At 32.9% G+C, this 23013-nt stretch overlaps 1 protein-coding gene across 1 annotated transcript; it reads left to right on the top strand.

The window, feature by feature from the left end:
• Nucleotides 1-6373: 6373 nt before the first annotated feature.
• On the top strand, nucleotides 6374-9733 carry LOC143348041 (uncharacterized). Its single transcript, XM_076777815.1, has 10 exons — nucleotides 6374-6491; nucleotides 6734-6913; nucleotides 6994-7134; nucleotides 7209-7349; nucleotides 7757-7909; nucleotides 7953-8111; nucleotides 8364-8486; nucleotides 8576-8863; nucleotides 8938-9057; nucleotides 9500-9733. Exons 1-10 carry the CDS (start codon nucleotides 6374-6376, stop codon nucleotides 9706-9708), a joined length of 1632 nt encoding a protein of 543 aa, XP_076633930.1. The 3' UTR covers nucleotides 9709-9733.
• Nucleotides 9734-23013: the final 13280 nt, after the last annotated feature.

Raw genomic sequence — 23013 nt, 5'->3', positions numbered from 1 at the left:
TAAATTTTTACGAACACTGATTTCTTCAACAATAAAAGTATTGATTTCTCAAACTAACGTATAGTCCGTCTAATTGTTTGTTTTTCTCCTCAATCGTATGTAAACTAAATCCATTTGCCCTGCATTTGTCGAGTATACTCCTCGTTCAAAGAAAAAAACTACCATTTAGTGTAAAAATATAAAAGTAAAAGCAATCTCGTTTAATTGTCTATCTTACTTGTATTTTAATTCAAATAATAATGTGCAATGGCTTTGTTTGTTATCGAAATATTTTTACATTACTTTATTTCCACTTTTAAGAGTTGATAAACCATATTTGTATATTATTATTCATGTAACGAATATACATTTATACATTACGTTAAACGAATAATAATCTATTCGTTAGTACAGACTGAAGAGTTATTTGTTATTCGTTATTCTATTTCATTAGAATTGCATTTAATGCTAAGTCGCCTACCCCAGATAGTGAAATAACATTTTATTTGATTTATTTGAATACTGCTGCTGGACTTTTCGTTCCATGATTTTATAATGTGTGGTGAATTAACGAAGATATAAAAATCCTTATAAGTTCATCAATTTTTAATGTCATGAAAATTCCACATAACAAATTAAAAAAAAGTGTCTTATGTTTTTCAAACCAGATCCAAATAATATTTTTTCTATTATTTCCTATCTCACAGTAGACATAAATAAATAGAAAAATAGCTTAATCGTAAAGAATACGAACACGTGTTGTTGGAATAAAATAGTTTTATCAGTGCACCTTTCGAAATCTAAATACGTTCGTGTTTGGTCTAGTTTTCATCAGAAGAATCTCGCGGATCCGACCACAGTATTTTCATAACGATAAAACAATAACTGTAAAAGTTTTATTTTTTTGTGTCGGTAACTTATTAAAAATCATGGCGGCCATGACGGTCGCGTGTCGAAGATAACGCTAAGGCTTGCTCTGAGCTAGTAGTTGTAGCGCGTGACATGCGTTTCTCTATCACGTGAACTATACATGTGAGCCTAACAGCTTGTCGAGTAGCCAAGTACATTAGCAAGGGACTTGGCAAATATTAGAATGTTTAGAATCGACTTCAGGTCACGCAGAAACAAAATATCTTGAATGCTTCGTTAAGGGAGTATTCTGTTGTAAAACGCGAATTTTTAGGTTTCTTTGATAATTTCTTGTCAAAAATCTGTACAATCTTTTTTTCGGAATTTCTCATACGTATTTATTGATATTTATAAAATGTGTACAAATTTTTCGAAAGTAATATACTAATAATTAATCATCTTGCACGTTCTAGAAATTAGTAAAGAAAGCAAAAATGTTGCGTTATGGTTTCCATGATTACAGCCGTTCTACACATTTTAAATGAAAAAAGAAGAAAGACTTTTAAGTAAAATAAGTTTAGTTTTGCCTTCCTTGAGGAAACTATTTACATTCTTCTGATATATCCTGTGTAACATTCATGTATAATTTATAAGGGTATTGTAGCAAGGTACACCTAAAACAATTCACAGTTTGTACGATAGAACGAAATTTACTTTCATAAAAACTGATCACGCTAAATGTGGAAAAAATCACAAGGTCTATCACTGTCTTGAAGGAAGTTGTACACGAAAACTCGTGTTTCGTTTTACACGAGTCACGAAACCTTAACGGTCATACAACTCCCCTATCCATCAGAAAATCAAGCTTCATTTAAAACTGAGGTTACCATCTAAGGTTATTAATCTAATTACAAGCGATTCAATCGACGCAAATTGTACTTCTGAAAATATATTTTAACGGGTTTGATTATTTCCATAAAAAAGCAGCAGTAATAAAAAAAAAAGTCAATAGTAATAGCCCTAAAAGTAACCCACATTTATGATTAAAAAAAAAACTTGTTAGCTTGGATAGAACTTTCGTTAGGAGTATAAGAAGACATCTTTGAATTACAGAAAATAATCTTTCTATTATTTCTTAATTAATATAGAATTTTGTTAACTTCTTTGATATTGCAACAAAAATTAGAAAATGTTAGTATAATATAGTGTTTAAAAAAAAATTACACTTTCTTTTTGGATAAATTAACTTTATTTCGATGAAAAAATATATGATAAAGATATCATTAAGATGAAATTAAAACTTTAGTTTCAGTTCCTGAGGTTATATTATACATGTATAACAAATAAAACGAGCTATGTTTGAAAGTGATCAATCGATTAGTTTCTTAGTTATTCTAAACGTCAATCTAAAAAATGTGATTTCGAGAAATACATATTTAAAGATTTTATTGCAATTTTAAGACACATTCCAAGTGCAAAATTTTAAAAATGACGGTTCAACGTACAAAGTCGAGTTCCAGTAAGAAAATCTAAACATTGTTGATCTAAAAAAGAAGTAATTTCATATCTCTAGCTCATATTTGTTTTATAAGCAATTAAAATTTAAATCTTTGATAAAATTTCATTTCTGAAATATGCTTTTAATTCTTCAACGTATATAAAAATTCAATAAAAAGAAATCAATGTTTCTTAAGTAGAATCAGAAGAGAATGTCCGAAGATGTAACAGAAATATTCCATTTGAGCATAAGTCCACTACGAAGAATAAGTAGCATATTACTGAAATGTTTACCTTGAATGCAAGTAGATTTAAAAAATGGATTGCTTAAAATAGAACGACTATATTCAAAACGTGTGTGAAAAGATTCAGAAATGTATCACGTTATCCTCATCATTTTATAGCGCAAATATGCTAAAGAATGTCCTTTTGCACGCTAAGCTGTTCGAAATATCTACAAGCTCCAATTTGCGAGAAGCTATTGACATATCACGAAGATATCGTAACAGTTGGCACTGTCTCTAGCTTTCGATAGAAAAGAAACTGATCGGGAATGAATCGTGAATATTCACACGACACGTACACGTTTCTCCAAACATGTGTTGTACGATTCTAACATCTACACGAATGTGAGAGTAGATTTTCCTATAATTTATGTACACTTCTAATCGAAACATCACAGTTTAATGTTGCGTGTCTGATAGAATTAGCAATATAAGGTCAGCGTGTAGTTAATTTATCCTTCTGTCTGAATTGCAAGTGATAGAAGTGCAGTCGGAGAAAAAGAAATTTGGTAATCTATATCTACACACACCTACGTATAGGGTGTTGCTTTTAACCAGATACGCTGGAATATCTCGATAATCGTCAAAGATATGAAAAAATTGTTATTGTAACATTTGTTTAGTACGAAGGAAGTGACGTTATGTGGTGTAACTGGTTCTTTGCAAATAGAACGGATATTTCAAGGTTAAATGGAATTTTCTTAGTGGAATACTAAACGTCATTGCATTCCTACATACTGCCACAGAATAGATTTCGCGCATAGCGTCTTAAAACTTATTTATTTTACTAACGTCTTAATCTAAACACATTATATGTAGTCATCACTTGACAATCTTAAAACTTACGTCAGTCTTATAACATTGGCAATGCTTAGAGGACATATTCAAGCTTTGTTTGAACTTTTATTCCAGGTAATCTCGTTTAGCAGAAATTCTACACACCATCTTAAAAAACTAGCTGAGGCGATGTCGTTGAAAATATACAAAAACTTGTATCAATGTGTACTTTTTTTATATTGTTTTGAAATTTGAGTAATTTTTGAACACGTAAAAGTGTCCTAAATCTTTAATAACAACACATTAATATATACTATGCAATGTAATTCGAATTAGAATTCGTGTTACTCGGATATCAAATATTGTGGTCTAACCAACTTAAAATATATCGTGTTTTCACCAACGCAGAATATGTTAACCTTTAGAATTTATAGAAATAGCAGGAAGCCATTAACGAACAAGACTGTTCAACTGCTGTATCGCGATATGTGGACTAAATCGGTACCATAAAAGCTCAGTTAATTATAATTGAGTATCACTTCGCACCCACACCTTTACAAATTATTTCTTCGATTCTTTTATTAGATGGTACAAATGCACTGTGTAGGATTTGTAGGTAAATAAATAATATAATTAGATAACTATACATGGGAAATATAGCACAAATATAGTATCAAAGAAATTATGCAACATCGAATTACGAATGTCATTTAATCAGACTTCTCACAATCGGTCTAACAAATTATGCAAAGTATTTTCCAGTAAAGATAATCAATTTATAGTGGATCATTAAACGTTGTAAAAATTATGTGCGTTACTTGATAAGGATCTCTTTCAAATGTACAGACCTGCTTCACCTTTGTAATCGTCGACTAAACAATTGTAATTACCTATTATCCAGCGTATAGAAACGTTATCACACTAACTCTGGTGCAAATCGTTGCATATTAGCATAAATAAGTTCAAGGTCCATGCGCAGCTGTGCAAATGATGCATTAATTATTCTATGACACGATTTTGTCATACAATGGTAAACTTTACGAGGGTTGTTTGTAATTAAAAATACGCGTAATACATTAAATAAGCACACGGGAGTTAAATGCAATACATGAATGTAAAATTTCGTAAAATGTTTGTTTTCCTAACATCTGCAAAAAATTGTGTATTTTTAAAAATTAAAATTAAATAACACATGTAGAAGAACTTTACTTTCCCTCTTTCATTAATTTACTTTTATCTAATTGTTAGATAGTTTACCTTGATACGTTTTGAGTAATTAGTTCAATAATTTGATAACAATAACAGATTATAAGTACTCAGTGAGTCATGAGCCTAATTATGTAATGTATATGTTATGGACCAAGAGACTGATACATCATTATGTCTAAAACAGTCAGTCAATCTGAGAAATATCAATAAAAAGAACTTCGAAGGAAACAAGAACTCATTTTTTCATTAAGATTTAATTATTTTTATTTAGGAGCAATACATTAATAAGTTCATCAATAATCTTTAGTAAACTTGGAAAATTCAGATTGCTGACGCTGTTGATAAACCAAAATATTATAGTACTTACGGAGGCTTAATTGCATAAAATTCTATATGAACTGTATTATTGAGACTTTGATGACATTTAAAATTACATAATTTCTTTTCCCTGTGGCATTTGCATTTATTAGATTACAACTACATCTTCCAATATTATCAAAAGACTATCATTATAATCACTATGCTCGACCATATGATAACAGTATCCATATTGATCAGCCAATGTAATAAATTATGATAAACTATGTTGTGTCATGATTGTGTCACATTAATAGAACTCTATAGATACTGAAATAGGAATTTTGTAATTTTGCTATGAGACTCGTTTAAAAATACGCGGACTATTGCCATTTCCATGTCACCACCAACGTTATCGGTTGAGATTGGAATACTATGTCAGAGCTCTCAAACGTTTGAAATTAAAATTAAATAATTTTACAAACAATCTAAAAAATATCCGTTGAAATAAAATTAATTAACTGAAAAAAAGTAAGTATTTAATGTTTCATGACATAGGATTGATTGAATTCGATGATATACGAGATATAGCGTTTAAAATAAGTCACCTGAGTAACCTCCCTACTTTTGGCAGTAGAAAAACTGCATTTAACTAAAACCTTTGTTCGAAGAGGTAAACATTATGGTCCACAACTCATTTTTCTTTATGTTATATTTTTTGGGATTTCAAAGTTATCGATATTTTTTGATAAAAATATTTACAGATGTGTTATTTGTAATTAGCTTCATTAAAAATTAATACATTTGTGTTATAATCACATTGCATGCTATTTCAATTATTCGAGTCTTTATTTTTACCTTAACGATAATTTAAATTCTTCTGCATCTATTCACCTTAACTTATCGATAGTATCGATATATCAAATTATCAATAATGTTCCAATATTGTTGACATCTTTATTAAGCCCCCAATATGACGAATCTACAACAACATTGATTTATTCCGAAATGAAATCTAATATTAAAAATTGTCACTACAATTTCGATTTACTAGTTTTATTGACATCAGTGCTTCTAGAATGATAAACAAAGAATAAGTTTATAATCCTCCTGTAATCGCAAAGAAATTGTGTTAATCCGCATAAATACGTAGGTTTTGTTATTTTTTAGCAAAATTGGTATGTGTTATATTTATACATAAACATACGTACGTGTCTGTACTTCCTAGTTGATATTGTACACACTGAACAATCAAACTACCTCTATTATTTGTAACATTTGTTATAATTAATATTTTGCGTTCAGTTAAAATAATAATGTATAAAACAGTTTCTTTTGTTTAACGGCTCAATGAATAATGAACAAACTAAATGATTACGATAACATCTTTTTCTTCGATAATTTGATATTTCTTTCGATAGCAACGCAGGTGTTCATTTTCTATCATCTGATAGATATGAGCCTCTTGATAAAATTGGTAAATGAGTATCGTATTACAAACTTATGCGCTTCGAATAGAGACAGATGTGATGAACATGGTTTACGTTCCAATTACTATACTTTGTTTTGTATTCACCCTGCAGTGTTCCTTGTACGAAGGTAAATATTTAAATATATTTTCATATCGTTTAACGACAAAATGTATTATCTACAATTTTCAAATATATGAAAAAATTGAAACTATAAATTTTAATTCCTTTAAGGCAAGTTGTCATTTACAATACTCAATAGTTTAAACCTATGTACTAGTTAATTACAGTATAAATAGATCTGCTTGTTTCTAGATTTTTCGAAAGTATACTACCGTTACTTAATAACAATATTGATGGTTTGAATTTTAGGATCTGCAGTTAATAGTAAACTATTAGAGGAACATATTACTCCTCAGGAACAATTCATAGATGATTGGAAATGCAATTCTAATTTAGACTGTACCGTGATTAATAGTAATTGTGTCAATAGTACGTGCCAATGTTCTCCAGGCTATGTTTACAATGGAGAAATGACGTCGTGCGTTAAAAGTAAATTGAAAAAAAAAATAAATAATCGAATCTGATTTTGATAAAACGGCTAATGTATGAAATTTATTTTTACAAAATAGTTGCTGATGCTTATGGCGATAAATGCAATGAATCGATACAGTGCTCTAGATATTTATTGAGTGGTGGAACTTGCATAAATAATAAATGTATATGTTCTGAGGGGTACTATTATGCGCATGGAAGATGTATTGCATATACAGGTATTTTATGTACTTGTCGAATTATCGAACTGATATGTTCTTATACAAATTCTCCATAAAGCTTGCTTGTACAGGATTGTATCAAAAATGTCACCACGACTACGACTGTTACGTATTTGCCAATTACGGTTCAACATTTTGCGATAATGGAATCTGTAAATGCAGCCCTGGATTTTATCAACGCGAATATAGAACGTGCCGTCCAGAAGCAAAAGGTACGCATTGTTTAAATTATTTCGTTCTATAAGAACAACATGTTTTAACCCATTCGTTAATTAATTATAATCGTTTTAAATAATGAATTTTAAATGAGTGCCAAATTTTTATTAATACAAAAGAAAACAAATTTAGGTATCGTAAGCTATTATAAACCACAAATTTTAATAATTTTCAAACGTGTGTTCCATTGAAAGTGGAATAAAATAAGAAACAGAACTGTAAATAAACTTATAAGGGAGTCATTGCAAAAAGGAAGCTCCCATTTTTAAACTCATAGTGGTTTTAGTTATGTAAATTATTTTTAAACTTTTAGTTAGAGTGAAAATTTATATTATGATCAAAAAAACAATGTATGAATTATTATTATTATTAATCTTTGTACTTTGATTTGTGTTTTGTGCAGACTTCAACGATGACTGTCTGATAAATAACGACTGTGCATTTAACAACACTGCATACTGTAACGATGATTATAAATGCGCTAAGTTGCCTAATGCTATATCAGAATCCTTAGATGATAATGACGTATCTCAAAGAAGCTATGCAAATAAAATAGGTTTGTAATATTATTTTCTATTACCAACTTCATAGATGACAAGAGATAATAAGATACGATTTTTCCATAGAACTGAGCATAGACAAGGAATGTACAACGAACGAAAATTGCAAAGAATTCGATAATGCGGTATGTGGTCCTTTAGGAAAATGTATTTGCAAACGTGCGTATTTCTTCCATAAAAAAGGAAAATGCGTTCCAGGTAAATCAAATATGTTTACAATTCCTTAATAATTTTTACAATAATTGAAATCTTTATCTTTTTGGTAACAGAAGAGTGTAAAGTGAACTTACATCACTATGATTCTGAACAAGTTGTTCTTGATAAAGAATGAAGTAATATTTTAATTGACTATGAGTGCAACCAGACGATGCCATTAAGATTTGAAAAATAGCGTTAACATAAATTTTCAAACTAGCAAAAAAATGCAAAATAATACAAATATCTTTACAGAACTTGGAGAACCCTGTCTTGCTAATGATATCGCTCATATAAAAAGATCAGAGTGTAAATACGGTAAATGGAATTGTATATTAAACCAAGTTGCTTCTGTCGACAATCGAAGCTGCAGAAAGGGTAAGTGATATGTCGCGAAATTGGCACATAATACTGCATCGTTTAAAAAAAACCAAATCATAAAGAATAATTTCTTGGATACATCATAGCCAACAGAAAGTACAATTTTTCGTGTATGGTTGATGAGCAATGCTATACTTTTGGACCGGATGCAGTCTGTAATAATGCCAGATGTCTCTGCAACGAGAATTCTCAATTCATTGAATCTGAATTATTTTGTTGGGTTAAGAGAAAGATTGGTGACAAATGCCAGCAGTCTAAAGATTGTTATGTTAATGATAAGAGTGCCAAGCCATCCTGCGAAAATAATGTTTGTTCTTGCCCGAATGGAACTCAAGCAAATCCTGAGCTCACAGCTTGCGAGAAACGTGTAATAGGTAAACTTCAAAAATTCGTATATTCTTCGACAAATCTATATTTGTTTATCGGACTAATAATTTTACTATTAAAGGTATTAATTCTACTTGCACTGAAAACAATGATTGTCCAACGAAAAATTCAGAATGCAAATCAAATCGTTGCACCTGCAAGGAAAATTATGTTGCAGTCTCAGTTGATTCGTGCTTGCCAGGTGAGCAATAATCTTGTGCAACTAGAAACAATGTAAAATAATCAACAACGTAGCCGAATAAGTAAATTTTAGATTCAATTTTCTTTGGAAATAAATGAACGGAATGTGCGATAGAATTGTAACATCAAAAGAAAAAACGAGAATCGTAAACATTAGACACAATGTCGATTATTGTTTAAATATTGTAGATTATATTAAGAAATACGTAATTAGTAATTAAGTTTCAGTCTAGCATTTTTGCTATAAATAAAAATGAAATTCTAACTACGCTCTTGAGAATAATAAAATTAAATTCTAAAATAAAATTTGGCGAATATAGATTCGTTTAAAGTAATAGAATATTACTAGAATAGAATAGTTCATATAACGTGAATTTTATTTTACAAATTATACTGCATTGCATATGAATTTTATCAATGAAATAATAGTATTGTGTTTTCAGTTGTGGAATACGGAAAACCTTGTGAAAATGATCTTCAGTGCTCCGCCACAATGTCGAATACAGTTTGTATAGGTGACGACAGTTCGAACTTAAATAAAACTTGCAATTGTGCCGCAAATTGTCACTATAAATTTAGGAAGTGTTATAAAACTAAAGGTCAGTATAAAAAAAACAGATTTCTATGTTTTAACATTCGTATAAACGTATGACCTACAAATTATCAGATTAATTAAGAAATTATTTATATAGAGTGGGGCACTTAAAACTTTCCGTCTGAATAACTAGCTTGTTATTCACTATATAAAAAAACGTGTCAAACAAATCAAGATTTTTTAGTCATTAACTTCTTTTTTATAATGTTATCGTTTAAGAAATGACTAAAAATGTCGCCCATTTTGGAGCATATACACGATGTTCGGCCACCTCTGGAAAAAATTTTAATAGAGGATTCTAGATGGCAAAATAAGACGAAAATCACGAATACCAATTTGTTGATGGAGGCTTCGTAAAAAAGTTATTAACAATTAAATTCAAAAATTTCAAATCGTTCTAAAAAAATTATTTTCGGTTGCGGGGGTCAATTTTAATCATTTTTGGTGAATAAACATACCCCCGAAATCGTACCCACTCTCTAGAAAAAAATTCGAGAATGTGTGAAATTTTTCGACAAAATTAAAAAATTTCAAATCGTTCTGAAAAAATTATTTTCGGTTGTAGGGGTCGATTGCAATCACTTTTGGTCATTACACATACCCCCGAAATCCTACGCATTTTCAAGAAAAAAATTGTTTACCGAAAATATAATTTCTGGCCAGAAATGTTTGCCCGAATTTTCATGCGAATCTTTAAAACGTCATAACTTCTGAACGGATTGGACGATTTTAATGTTTAAAAAAGCAAACGACGCGTATTTTAGTGTAGAATATGTAGAAATTCTAAAAATATTCGAAAAGTAGGTCCTTGACCCTGCAAAATGAAAAAAAACTCCATAAAAATGGTCCAATTTTCAAACAGCCATAACTCCTATAATTGTGAATATATTTCAATGAAACTTTTTTCTGAAGTAGAGCTCATGGGTACCTACAGAAAAGTATTAAACAACTTTTCTGTAGGGCGTCAAACAAAATTACTAAAAATGAAAAAGTAATTTTTAAGAAAAATCGACAGGGGGTAGGTGCTTAAATTTTTCGGTGAAAAAAAAAATTTTTAATTAATTCTAAAAAAATTATTTTCGGTTGCGGGGGTCAATTACAATCATTTTTTGTGAATAGACATACCCCGAAATCTTGCGCATTTTCGAGAAAAAAATTCAGTACGGTCGGAACTTTAAACGTTAATAACTGTTTAACAAAGCCTTTATCAACAAACTGGTATTCTTGATTTTCATCTTATTTTGGACTCTAGAATCCCCCATTAAAATTTTTCCCAGGGCTGGCCGAACACCCTGTATAATCAAGCTCCCTCTACATTACTTTACTTTTGCCCAAAACTTAAGGAACCAATCATTTTCAAAATTGTTTTTTTTGAAATAAAAGTCTCAAATAGAAATTTTTTTTCTATTATATTCAATTTACATCACATTGACACTTTACTTACTTTAATTTACTCGTAATATGTATTGCTTGGACAAAAATTCATGTTAAAAATGTTTGTAAAATATTGAATTATCTTGTTGTCATCGCTGTAAATTAACGAAGTCAACTTAAAGCGCTTATTAGCAAGAATCTGTTATAAGATAATAACTTGCTATTAAAAATCTGTACGTTGGCTTATAAAAATATTGAAATTGATATGCCTCTTCTAGTACTTGGTTCGCGGTGCGACAATCTCGGGGAATGTTATCTGAATTCCGACAATCATCGTGTCGTCTGTAAAAATAACCGTTGCTCCTGTGATTGGGGTTACGTTAAAGCAAATGACACTACGTGCAGAATGGATTCGAATACTCAACGTTACATTAACGGTAAGTAGCCTTGACTCGTGACCGATCGAAAGGTTTCCCCGCGTTTGATTTCCGGCGATGCAAGAGGAAAGAGCGGTCGAAACTTTAACTTGTAGTTTTTTTGAATTGCGCATGAAACTCTTATGCGGCAAGGTAATGTGCTTGCAATTACGTCTTGACCGGTCGCATGCCGTTTCTGAAGTTGCGTTGCAATTTGCCGATTGTAAATGTCGATAAAGCGTATCTGCAAGGCGACATAACCCATCTGAAAGAGACCTTTTCGCAGAAAAGCTGACAAAGATAGCCCAAAAAAATGAAATCTTTGGCTACCTTCCGTATTATCACGAATTTATCGATGCATGTATTCGTTTTAATTCTAAAACGAACCACTATTCGACTGCACACGGTGTTCGGCCACCCCTGGGAAAAATTTTAATGGGAAATTCTAGAGATCAAAATAAGACCAAAATCAAGAATATCAATTCCTTGACTAAGGCTTCATTAAAAAGTTATTAAAAAACTTCAAATCATTCTGAAAAAATTATTTTTGGTTGTGGGGCTCAATTATAATCATTTTTGGTGAATAGACATACTCCCGAAAACCTACCCACTTTCGAGAAAAAAATTCAAGTAGGTATTGAAATTTTTAGACGAAATTAAAAAATTTCACATCATACTAAAAAAATTGTATTTAGTTACAGGGGTCAATTGCAAGCATTTTTGGTCATTACACATACCCTCGAAATCCTACGCACTTACGAGAAAAAAATTCCTTACCGAAAATCTAATATGAGGCCAAAAATGGTTCCTCGAAATTTCATGCAAATCTTTAAAACGTCATAACTCCTGAACGGATTGGACGATTTTAATGTTTAAAAAAGCAAATGACGCGTATTTTAGTGTAGAATATGTAGAAATTCTAAAAATATTCGAACAGTTGGTCCTTGACCCCGTAAAATGAGAAAAACCCCATAAAAATGGTCCAATTTTCAAGCAGCCATAACTCCTGTAATTGTGAATATATTTCAATGAAACTTTTTTCTGAAGTAGAGCTCATGGGTACCTACAAAAAAGTATTAGACAACTTTTCTGTAGGGCATCAAATAAAATTATCGAAAATGAAAAACTAATTTTTAAGAAAAATCGACAGGGGGTAGGTGCTTAAATTTTTCGGCGAAAAAAAAAATTTCAAATCGTTCTAAAAAAAATATTTTTGGCTGTAGAGGTCAATTACAATCATTTTTGGTGCAGAATCATATCCCCGAAATCCTATTCATTTCGTAGAAAAAAATTCGAGAAGTTGAAATTTTTCGACAAAATTAAAAAATTTCAAATCGTTCTGAAAAAATTATTTTCAGTTGCAGAAGTCAATTACAATCATTTTTTGTGAATAGACATACCCTCGAATTCCTAACCATTTTCGAGAAAAAAATTCAGTACGGGTAGAACTTTAAACGTTAATAACTTTTTAACGAAGCCTCCATCAACAAATTAGTATTCTTGATTTTCGTCTTATTTTGGTCTCTAGAATCTCTCATTAAAATTTTTCCCAAGGGTGGCCAAACACCCTGTACGTAAGGTTTTTGGATCGAAAGTCACTCGAATATATGAAATTCTCATTCTTAATTTTAGGGTTTATCTTTCATTGCAAAGAACCAATCTTTTAAAACTGTTTATTTATAACAACTTGTACAGACTTTCTTGCACTATCTGTTACGTATATTGTTTGTGCGTTTTTCAAATTTTAGAAAACTTTTGTTGTCGGTTTTGTTACATGAACAGTATTTACCCCTCTTTTTATGGCTCGCAAAACTTCTCAAACAATTTATGCTGTTCTTCGACCCAAGTTAATCGAACATTTAATTTAATAAAGTAATCGAAAATCAAAAGAAATTATGAGATTTAATTATTTAACAGAGAGTGAAACAATCTTACAAAATTATAACTACAGTACAAATATTATTTTATTTATTTCTTCTTTTTCAGAAGTAAAAGCTTTTCGAAAGTGGTTTAAAATAATATAACCACGAGTTCATAATTAAAAGTGGTTTCATGAATATTAATAATTTTTATTATGAACAAAAAATATTAATATTTCAAATTTAATTAAATACGTTATCTTTTTTCCAGGTAGTACTATCAGAGGCGATTCAGGAAAATTACTGCTAATACTTTCATTGGTGATAAATATTCTTAATATAATTAAAACTTACTGAAACACCATAGGTAGAACAAATGTGTAAGCTACTGTTTGTTTTGGTACAAAAAAATACAATATCATTTAAACTTTATATCAAGCCACACATCTGTAGGCCCACTGCAACACATTCTAAATTATTGTAATCACAAAACTGTAACATAAAAAAGTATATAAAATTTTGTTTTGTAATCTTCTATCTCTTGTGTTTTAATTGGAATATCACGTGAACGAACAACTTGGTGTTTCTACAACAATATTTTTATTTTAATAGAAGATAATAATTATGTAAACAAAACAATAATTTCATAAATTTATTGATTAAAATATTTGTGGAAAACATCCAATGCGTAAGATTTCGATTACTTTTTTCTTTATTAGACAAGACAAAAAAAGTATTTATGTAACTCTCTTTATATAAAATTTACTTTCCCCTAAGATTTATTAACAAATATATGGGGTGGCTCGATAACTTCGACTATCTTGAATATCTCCGTAATTGTAGAGATACGGAAAACTGTCTTATTTCGCGTTCTTTTTCTAATACTCTTCAAGACTAATCTAAACGTACACGTTATAAAAAGAATCGTTATAAAAATTATACGCAATTGTCAAAAATTATTTATTTTACGAGTTACATTGGCCACCATATTGCCACAGACTAGGTATACAAGTAGATCCCACATTTTATTGATTTTCGTGGCCCAATCTGACTGCTATACCGACCTGAAAATTCGAAGGTGATTTTAGCGTCCTCTTCTCATGGATGGTGGTCAGTTGAGAAACTATCCAGCTGCAGTGCGTACGTAAATGCATATGAGTTGACTATGGAAGGGATTGAAATTCATTTCTAAATCTGTTGGTAATGTTGCGAGTGACACGAAAATGGTAATAGAGTTTTGGGACCTCATAAAAATGGTCCGAAAAAGATACATTGGATGAAAGATCTACTCGTATACCTCGTCTATGATAATACTCTAGAATCTTTGATGAATCAATAAGAATCAAAACCAATAAATCAATAAAAATCAAAATATGCAAGGCGGATCGCAGCCAATTTGCTAATATTATTTAGTTTTTAATTAATAATTGCGTTACCCAGCTAAGAGTGATACGATTATTAATTAAACGCTAAATAATATTACCCAGGTCTCAACCACCCTCCATTAATAAAGATCTTTTATGATCAACGATCGTTGGTCGAAGAAGAAACAAACGAATGTGCAACCAACGAAAGATGCACAACCAACGAAGAGAGTTGAAAGAGTTTTCAAAAGAATTTGTCTTCAAATAAAAATAACCTGCCTAGACAGAAGGTCGAAGAAACGAATACGTGATGTACGACCTTGGTTCTCAATAGAAATTCAATCAAGCGTACGACCATTGTTCTCGATCGAAATTCAAAGAAACAGTCTCCTCGAATTAGTCCATATTTTCATTCCTATTGTTTGTAACAATTATTAATTAACATCAGGTAATAGTTAAAATAATGCTGGATAGCAGGTGTTGGATAAATAATTGTTTTTAATACTATTTTGCATAGAATATTCATTTTTCGGTCGAAGAAACGGTTCATTGTTAATTGATTGGCGAAGTCGTCAAGGACGGTTGTCCCCACCCCTTTCACTCTACTGCCTAAGGACTGCCGGCGACGAGCTCTCCCTCTTTCTCCTCTGGGATGGTGGACATGGCGGAACGTCGTAGGGCTGCGCTCCACTTCTACTGACCACTACTGACCACTGGCGAGCTCTGGGAACCAATACTGACCAGTAGTGACCTCTAGTGACCAAGACTGACCACTCGTGAGGACTCGTGGGGACTGTTGACCAGTACTGCTCACTACTGACCACTACTGACCAATGCTAAAATACCGCGTGTAACTATGTGTCAACAAGTAGTAAGTCCATTCCACTTATATGTCCACCTCATTTATATGTATTAGTACAAAATTTGTTTGTTTCTTTTATTCGATTGTACGGTGTCAATTGGATTTTGTCTGTCTATTCATTATTATCGACGTTTCTTTCGTCTTTTTCGACTTTTTCATTATTTTTCAAATCGGTATGATTGGTTTGATATCTATAACATCAAGTGAAATGGTAATGAACTATCGTGTTGGTTCATTTTCATATTTGTTCCTATAATATTTCGTGAACTTTGACGACATTGATGGGAATAAGATTTTCAGTCTTGTGTTATTGCTCGAATTCTCGTAAGATTTCACTGAGATACTTGGTTCAATTGTTTCGTACTTTCTTTTTGACGTTATCTGTGAAATTGTTTCGACGTTTTCACTACATATGTATGGGATTCTGTAGAAAATTAGGAACTTGGTAATACAATTCAAACACTCGTGAAGATATTTTATTTTGCCGGATACAATTCAACACTCGTGCTCGCGTTCTAATTACTCTTTTTCGACTCTCTCATCAGCTGTTTCGCGGTTTATATATTGTTGTGCACGCGCTCGCGGATTATCGCACCTTCATTTTATCTCAGTCACTCACTCGCACTCTCTTTCTCACACTCAGTCTTTCAGTCGTTCACCTATCATTTTTGAACACGCAACGCTCGTCTTGTTTTTCGGACCGTCCCGTAACTGACTTACAAAAACGTGTGTCGCGGGCAAAAACGCGTGAGCACGCAAAACGTTTAACGGATTTTGTGCGAATTCTTCGATCGATCAAATAATTATGTTATTCCTACATATGTGATAATAGAATTTTACCTAATGAGAAATTACTTGTTGCATAAAATGTGTTGAATCGTTATCTAGGTAGATCGTCAGAATTTTTATTTTGTTTGTTGGTTAATTATAATTCTTATTTTGTCGATATTTGTGAATAATTTTATTTGTGATTTATTACCATTTTCACTGTCTCATTATGTGTCTATTTTGTACATTTCTTTAGGTATGAATATTTCTAAATTTCGTAGATTCTCCAACTTATAGATTCTCATCTACTCCACAACATTCTTCGATACATCAGTTCACTAATTGCTTCGTTTCTTTAATATGATACTAATATAGGTATGTGTTTTTGTTTTTGGTCAGATCTATTACAGATCAATTGCAAGGACATCGAGGGAGCACGCCACAACCGCCGAGGGACTTTTAATTCTAAGTCGATTAGATTTAAGCTTCGTCGCGAATCTTAAAATTAACGTCGAAGATTTCTTTATTGTACATATTTCGCGTCTTACCAAGCAATTATTCAATAAGTAGCTTCTCGTTCTCACGTTCCCTCGTTTCTAGCTTCGATCACCGCTGTTTCATCGATTGAAACATGTGATCGGCCGTGTATCTGGTCCGAAAGATCTAATCGCCTTCCCTTGGTAGCTCGATCGAGGGAAAATGGTTCTTCGCTGGAAGGTGTGGAGTTTCCGTATTCTGCGGAAACGCACACCTTCCAGCGGAAGTCGACTCTGTTTCAGGTACTCTCTCTTTGTCAGACAGCCTAAGTCGGGTCCTTCGGGCTCCCGGCGGGTTGCGTTGGAGAAATGGAGACCTCGATTCGGGGTTGCAGTTATCTGTTTTCTTGTTGAGATCGAGTTAGCAAGGGCAGTAGGTTCGATCCTCGGATCCGCTGCACGGTACAGCATCGTGTCGCGTCGCATCGCGTATCCCACGATTTAGCTTCATCCCTCTTTTTAACCACATAATTGCTTGGTACAATTAACATCCAAGGAACTTTGTTTCCTTCAATCGTCCGAATTTTAATTTCAACTTGACTAGACTTGAGCTCTGACGTTAATTTTAAGTCTCTATTGTATGTATCTCCCAATAACGCCAAGTAATTATTTAACAAGTAGCTTCTTTCGACTCGTTATCTCGTTTCTTGCTTCGATCACCATTGTTTCGTCGAACGAAACATGTGATCGACCGTCCAGTTTGTCCGAAAGATCTAGTCGCCTGCCCATGATAGATCGATTTCTAGAAATAGAAATCAATCTACCAAGGGCAATGTCGATTCGATCCGAAGATTTGCTGCACGGTTCAGCATCGCGTCGCGTCATGTCTCCCATAATTTAACTTCACCCCTTTTTAAACAAAATAATTGCTTGGTACAATTAAACTAGACTTAAGCTTCGACGATCATTGTACGCGTCTACGTATGTGTCAAGTAATTGTCCATCAACTAGCTTCTTTCGATTCGTTCTCTCGTTTCTTGCTTCGATTACCGCTGTTTCGTCGAACGAAACATGTGATCGGTCGTCCAGTTGGTCCGAAAGATCTAATCGCCTTCCCTCGGTAGCTCGATCGAGGGAAAATGTTTCTTCGCTGGAAGGTGTGGAGTTTCCGTATTCTGCGGAAACGCACACCTTCCAGCGGAAGTCGTTCTTGTCTCAGGTACTCTCTCTTTGTCAGACAGCCTAAGTCGGGTCCTTCGGGCTCCCGGCGGGTTGCGTTGGAGAAATGGAGACCTCGATTCAGGGGCGCAGTATCCGTTTTCCTACTGAGATCGAGTTAGCAACGGCAGTAGATTCGATCCAAAGATCCGCTGTACGGTTCAGCGTCGCGTCGCGTCACCCACGATTTAGCTTCATCCCTCGTGTAAACCAAATAATTACTTGGCACAACTAAGCTAGAAGATCGAAGGGACTTTGGTTCCTTCTATCTTCTTAGTTTAGTCACTCAGATTGTGAAATTGCGGAAGGGAGATCGATGGAACTTGGATTCCATCAATCTCCCTTTGGGTCTCCACTCGCAGCAACCTCCACGTGGTGAGACCTGGGTAATATTATTTAGCGTTTAATTAATAATCGTATCGCTCTTAGATGGGTAATGCAATTATTAATTAAAAAGTAAATAATATTAGCAAATTGGCTGCGATCCGCCTTGCATAGGTCATCATAAATATAGAGCTTCTTCATTAGGTTAGTTTTGATTCTCAATTGATTCATCAAAGATTCTAGAGTATTATCACAGACGGGGTATACGAGTAGATCTTTCATCCAATGTATCTTTTTCGGACCATTTTTATGAGGTCCCGAAACTCCATTACCATTTTCGTGTCACTCGCAACATTACCAACAGATTTAGAAATGGATTTCAATCCCTTCCATAGTCAATTCATATGTATTTATGTACACACTACAGCTATCTGCCCATCAATAGTAATTCAGTGAATAGTTTCTCAACTGACCGCCATCCATGAGAAGAGGACGCTAAAATCACCTCCCAATTTTCAGGTCGGTATGGCAGTCAGATTGGGCCACGAAAGTCCATAATGTGTACGGTCTACTCGTATACCTTGTCTGTGGGTATACGAGCATACCCATATTACCGACATTATAATGATCCATAGATCGTTCATGCCCATTATGAAAGACTCCTGAGCAAATTACTAATATTGATAAAATTGCAAACGAAACATAGGGACGACTGGATGTGTTCGATGGAACCGATTATTCAAAAACTCTGAGGACAGTAGAAAACACTCTTGCCTTTATTGATTTAGTATGGAATTAGAATTCAACGCCGTTCATAGTGAGAAAACTAAGTATGCAGAGAATTGCATATTTGAAAGTGATATAAACCTAAATCGATCTGTATTTGACGAGTGTTTCTGAATCTATGTGGGAACTTAACTCACAATGAAATATTTTTGTCGATTGTTACAAGATATAGAATAGTTTCTGAAGAACGAATGTGAAACTATACGAGGAAGATCGCAGCCATTAGCTCATATTATTTGCTATGTAATTAATTATTAAATAATTATATTATACAGTAACAAGCGATAAAATTAATTACATAGTAAATAATATGACCCAGGTCTCACCGCGTGGAGGTTGCTGCGAATGGAGACCCGCCCTAGCCTCGCCCCAACCACCCTCCTTTGGCGAGAAATCCTAACGTCTTTGGATATATTCTCCTGAGAGAAAAGAAACTAACAACAAGAGAAGAGTTATCAGAACAGGTGCTTGATAAAGAGACCAAAAAACTAACAAAACGTCGATACAGGTGAGATGACTCACCACAGGTTTTCTAGGAACGAAGTAGAAATGTGCAATTGCACGTACGAATTCTGACTAATAAAGAGACCAAAAAACTAACAAAACGTCGATACAGGTGAGATGACTCACCACGGGTTTTCTAGAAACGAAGTAGAAATGTGTAACTTCACGTACGAATTCTGACTGACAAAAAGATCGAAAATCTAACAAAATGTGGATACGTGTAAGATGATTCAACACATATTTTTTAGAAACGAAGTAGAAATGTGCAGCTGCACGTGTAAACCTTGTGTAGGAGGAGGATACTTATATGTATCTTAATATTAATCATTCGTACTTAATATGTATGTAATGTATATTTATGTATCGGTAAGTACTTAGGCGCCGCCTTATTCGCTTATTTATCTTATAATCTATATACATTTATACTTAATTCTAACGCAATCTGTAGAAACATGGAGTATGGGAAGATATTTTCTTCTTGATGTTCTTGTTAATCCCACGATGTTTTGCTAAAACACACACTAATATACAATAAATATAACTCGTTTAAAACAAAAACATATGACAAGATGTTTTCTTCTTGATGTATATTAATCCCACGATGTTTTACTGAAACATACACTCATATACAATAAATATAACTCATATAAAACACAGAAATATGAGAGGATATTTTCTTTTTGATGTTTTTATTAATCCCACGATGTTTTCCTGAAACATAAACTCAGATAATAAATAGAATTGATATGACACAGAAACTTCTTTAAAAACCATCAAACTCGAATATTGTTTCTTGCAGTTACTTTTACCATTTCCAATTCTAGTCTTCTATTCTTACATACTCTGTAAAAAGAACTTGATCAAAAGATTAGTAAGCTGAAATAAAAATGTATTAGTGGACACAGAAAAAAATAATTGTATACTATCAAGATAGAAAAGTTCAATTCGTCTCAGTGTTAAGATAAATATCAAATGGATTGAAAATTTTATTCATTCGTTATAAAATTGTGCAATTAAAGAATTTTCTCCTTATTAAATACGTGAATTAAATTTCATTCTTGATATATAGTGATAGACACTTATATACGACAAAGAAAACAATGCTGAATATACTTGAAAAAATTTTTCAAAGCGTATAAATTGGAATAATTATATTTTACTGCATTGAAAATTAATTAAGATTCATACAAAAAAAACAATAACAAACATAAATGTCGATTCTACGCGGAAATGAACTCTCAATATGAAATATCGAATTGTAATTTGCATACACTTTTGACGCAAGCATTTTATTTTGCATCTATTGAAACATCGATCGCGAACAAACTTTGATCTATGCAACATTTCCGAATATTTATAAAAAATATCCACTATTTATAAATAAATACCGCGACTGGAAAGTATCCCGTAAAAATTAACTCTAATAATAAATAATTAGTGATATAAGTATATATTGAAATCGCGAATTCAATCCACAATCAATTTAATCATAATAAAGCATTTTTAAAGGCATCACAAATCTGTGATAAAAATGTATTCATAAAAATTGCAGACTTTTACACGTTATGAAAAATGAAACATTTGGTTTATATACAACAGTCCTTTCAAGCAGTATTTCCATTCACAAATATCCAAAAAGAAGATATATTTCACATAGAATAAACGTCCACTCATAAATTCAAAAAACAACCCGTGAGTGAACCATTCTTTCTTTCGCAACGCTAATTTAATAAAATACAAAAAATCGCGAGAGGTGCCTATTATTCACAAAATGAACCACGCAGGGTTGTTTTATTAATTATATCGCGTGCACCTATATTAAATAATTCGCATCACTAATTTAAATAATGATGCTGAGCCTTTTCAGGCTTCGTAGAATATCAGCTGCGTCTTGATCCTGGAGCAGTGGCCACCGTCAGATTTTGGGCAATAGATCGAATACTACTTAATAAAAAACACGATAAATCAAGATCGCAACGCTAATTTATAATATAAAAATTCCAAACGCGATTTATAACAATAAAAGCAACCGCGAATGATGATTATTCGCAACACTACCCTGAAAAGCAAACGCGAAAAATAGTGATTCGCCACTCTAAAAGCAATCGCGTTTACTAATAATTCGCTACACTATTTTTAAAGCAAACGCCCGATACCTAAGTCTGCATAAAAACAATCGCGAATCGTATTTATTCGCAACACTAATATATCAACACGATAAATGTTTATTCGCAACTCTACGAGCAAACGCGAACATTGTATATTATTCGCAACTCTAACTTTAATCTGGGGTTAATAGTACATGTAAATGCACATGTACTGGCCACATAATAAACTAACTACTTCTAATACTACAGTTGGGGAAGAATTTTGGCATTGAAAGTATCGCAACGCTAAAGAAAAAATCGCACGGTTAATCAAGAACGCAACTCTAATTTACAGTATGAAAATTGCAAACGCGGTTGATATTCATTATATGTAAAGACAGAGTAAAAAAGCAACGCGAATCGTGATTATTCGCAATTCTACTCTGAAAAGCAAACGCGAAAAATAGTAATTCGCAACTCTACAAGCAATCGCGTTTATCAATAATTCGCAACGCTACTTTTAAAGGAAACTCCCGGTACCTAAGTTTGCATGAAAACAATCGCGAATTGTATTTAATCGCAACACTACCCTGAAAAGGAAACGCGAAAAACAGTGATTCGCAACTCTATGAGCAAACGCGATTATTGCTAATTCGCAACTCTATGTAGATTATAATCGCGAGTTGCCCTGATGGCTGGCATGTATGGTGCAATCATGTACAAAGTACATGCATACGTGAGCCAGTCAACAGAATACAGGAGAGGGGTGGCTGGCATGTATGGTGCAATCATGTACAAAGTACATGCATACGTGAGCCAGTCAGAAAAACAAACTAACTACAACTACAGACGAGTTAAGTGACAAAGTAGTAACAGGAATGACTTTCCATCCTCATGTAAAGATGAAGATGAAAAGCCATTTGTTGTAGCCCACTCTTGAAACAATTTGTTAGGGCCTCTTCAGCTCATATAAAGCCTTTTCTTTCTTCGGCGGTCCTGCCAATGCCTGAAACTTACTTAAGACTGGGCTCGAGATTTTGTGCAATACGTAGTCTTCCAACAATATACGAATTGATGGTCGAGCATACGTGGTGAATCTCGAGCGGGACGAGCGTTTCGTAAGGGACCTAATCACGACCGCGAGCGCGAGAGAGCGACTTTAAGAGTCGCGCGATTCGAGGAGTCGAAAATAAAGCTAAAACAAATAGCATACACTGTTTGAATCAGCAAGATTTCTACTCTCGAAATCGTAACTACAGGAACAGAACTGCCACGCGAAAACGCGCCTGCCCGAATAACTAATGTGGCAGCCCTGCCCTGACCC

This window comes from Colletes latitarsis, chromosome 2 (genome assembly GCF_051014445.1).
Source record: "Colletes latitarsis isolate SP2378_abdomen chromosome 2, iyColLati1, whole genome shotgun sequence".
Classification (NCBI taxonomy): Eukaryota; Metazoa; Arthropoda; class Insecta; order Hymenoptera; family Colletidae; genus Colletes; species Colletes latitarsis.
The sequence above is the reverse complement of the archived record's forward strand: the minus strand, read 5'-3'. Positions and strand labels throughout refer to the sequence as shown.